Source organism: Austrofundulus limnaeus, unplaced genomic scaffold (genome assembly GCF_001266775.1).
Source record: "Austrofundulus limnaeus strain Quisiro unplaced genomic scaffold, Austrofundulus_limnaeus-1.0 Scaffold155, whole genome shotgun sequence".
Lineage (NCBI taxonomy): Eukaryota > Metazoa > Chordata > Actinopteri > Cyprinodontiformes > Rivulidae > Austrofundulus > Austrofundulus limnaeus.
Genome location: NW_013952557.1, coordinates 487,531 through 489,850, shown reverse-complemented (window position 1 = coordinate 489,850; position 2,320 = coordinate 487,531). Strand labels below are relative to the sequence as shown.

The window sequence follows — 2,320 nt, the reverse complement described above, 5'->3', positions numbered from 1 at the left end:
AAATAGATCTGTTCTTTTTTTTCTTATAAAAGGCTAAATAAAACAAAAATATTGGTGGTAATTTTTGACTGTGTAACTTTACAAACGGCACCCCATGGAGAAGAGAAAGCATCAGCTCAAATGTTGAACCTYACATCTCCTGCTTTTGGCTGAAATCTCCTCATACCTATTTGTGTGCCTCATTCCAGATCAACATCGACTATCACACTCGAGAGCAGATCAAAAGGAACGTCAAAACTCCCACCATGCACTGCTTTGACGAAGCTCAGAAGATAGTTTACGGGCTGATGGAAAGAGATTCCTACCCGCGGTTCCTGCGCTCGGACGTTTATAGAGCACTCCTGGAAAGCCTCGCCGCTGACGYCACGAACGGATGAAAGCGCGATCGGGAGGGGGGCGGAGGGACACGGGAACCTGTAACTGGAAAAGCTTGAGCTCCTTAGAGCGACGAAGGACGGAGGGTCAACTTGTACAGCACAYGAACACATTCTTCACCCCCTGAGCGCACATCAGCCACCTGATTCCCACACAAAGGTGAAGAGGATCCCCCACACCGAGCGTCGCACTCCTGCAAGACTGAGCAGGAACCGGAGATCTGCACGGCCGTGATCTTATAGAGTCGACACTGGATGACAGGACACACGAACATGCTTGAATGACTCAGCAGGGCGACGGATCCCTGCTCCGAACAGGCAAACCGTTCTACAGTCACCCTCATGGTCGAGGCAGAGGTGTTTTATACACAAAGGGTGAACGACGCGACGGTCACGCTCGATCAGCTCTGAGAACGAAAGTGTGTGAGAGGATTTTATTACGGCCTTTAAACGCTACTCACTGAGAATAAGCTGTCGCAGAAGCCCAATTATCAACTGACAGCACCGAGAAAAACAGGAAACCCTCTGGGTAGAGTAGTGATAAGTCATTCTTAGCTGAAAATGATAGAAAGCCACTTTTTTGGATGAGGCATGGGACTCTTCACAAGCATATTTCTTTCTTTGTAAGCTAGATCAGATTTAAAAAAAACTAATGCATGTATCTTTTTTTCTAGATTTAGGCTGCCTGCATAAAAATTAAGTKCCGATATTTATTTTCTTTGAGGTTGATTATTTTTAAACTGGTAAAACTAGTATATTTGAACAGAAATCCAGGGTAAACGTCAATTTGTACTAAAAGAAAAAAAGGAAGAATTGTGCAAATTTTTTTAATGAAGAGTCTTAAACYGTTGCACTATTGAAACCAAGAACTTCCCATTTTTGTTACTACTGACGTCAAACTTAATTCCTCACCAGTCGACGGCTGGCCAAATTCACTTCCTTACAGCACTGAAATGTGATAAACTCGGTGCAATAAACATTTGATTTTGATGATAATAGAAATAGGAGCGGTCACGTTGCACGATAGAATGTTAAAATAAGTTCTATATCAAGCCCTCGTCCTGCTTTACAGAGCACCTGGTGTGAATGTAGTCTTAGTGGGAATTTATTAGACAAATTAATTTAAACTTTGTTTTATTTATTATTCATTGTCACCTTCCGAGTACAAAGTGTGCTGCAGTGTTGAAGTGCTTGTTGAAATGTTAGTGGTTTTAATAACATTAAATTATTTGAATTGATATCTTAGAAGTGGACTTTTTCAGCTGCACGCAACAAGAGTTTCGTCACTTTGCACTTATTTCGCAACGATTTCTGGTGCGGCTTTTGCTCTCAAATCATGTAGCATACTTGAAAATAATGCAACACGACAAAAAAAAAAATAACTTTACAACATTTGGAAAATGAGTGATTTTGACTGTGGCAGAGTTTAAAGCAATAAATACACTCAAAAAATGTAGACTGTGCTAAATGAATATTTACTTTGAAGCATTTTCTCAGACATTTTACACTTTATCATGCTTAGTTTCTATTACCTTAAACTGAAGAAGGACCAAGGTGGACAAGAAACTGAGTACAGCCACAAATCCACCTTTAAATACATAAATAAAAATAAACGAAAAATCTGAGCGTCTGAGGTTTTAAAAACATAAACATAAGTTTAAAGAAAAATATTGAATCCTGATTAATACAAAGGGTATTTTTTGGGTTCCTGTTATTGTTTCTTTTTTTTTATGTAACCGAAAAGCATAATTTGACTCATAAGTGGCATGTTTGACAAACAGGAAGACCTGGACTTCCAGTTTCTTGAGAAATCAGGCGTTGTGAGAAATGAGATGTTCTCTGTTTGACTTCTTGCTGTCTCGACTCTTTATAGGAATGCAGTCCAGCAGAACTGGACTCAGTTCAGCAGGTGAACAGATCTTCGTAAATCAGACTGCGGTCAAACA

At 40.0% G+C, this 2,320-nt stretch overlaps 1 protein-coding gene across 3 annotated transcripts in view; it reads left to right on the top strand.

The window, feature by feature from the left end:
- The window catches only part of LOC106523389 (regulator of G-protein signaling 21), a 5,177-nt gene extending 3,565 nt beyond the window's left edge, over window positions 1-1,612 (top strand). For all 3 annotated transcript variants that reach the window (XM_014016785.1, XM_014016784.1, XM_014016786.1), the window contains one exon: window positions 189-1,612. In XM_014016785.1, the coding sequence (XP_013872239.1) occupies window positions 189-377 (189 nt within the window). In that variant the 3' untranslated portion in view covers window positions 378-1,612. The remainder of the gene's footprint in view (window positions 1-188) is intronic.
- Window positions 1,613-2,320: the final 708 nt, after the last annotated feature.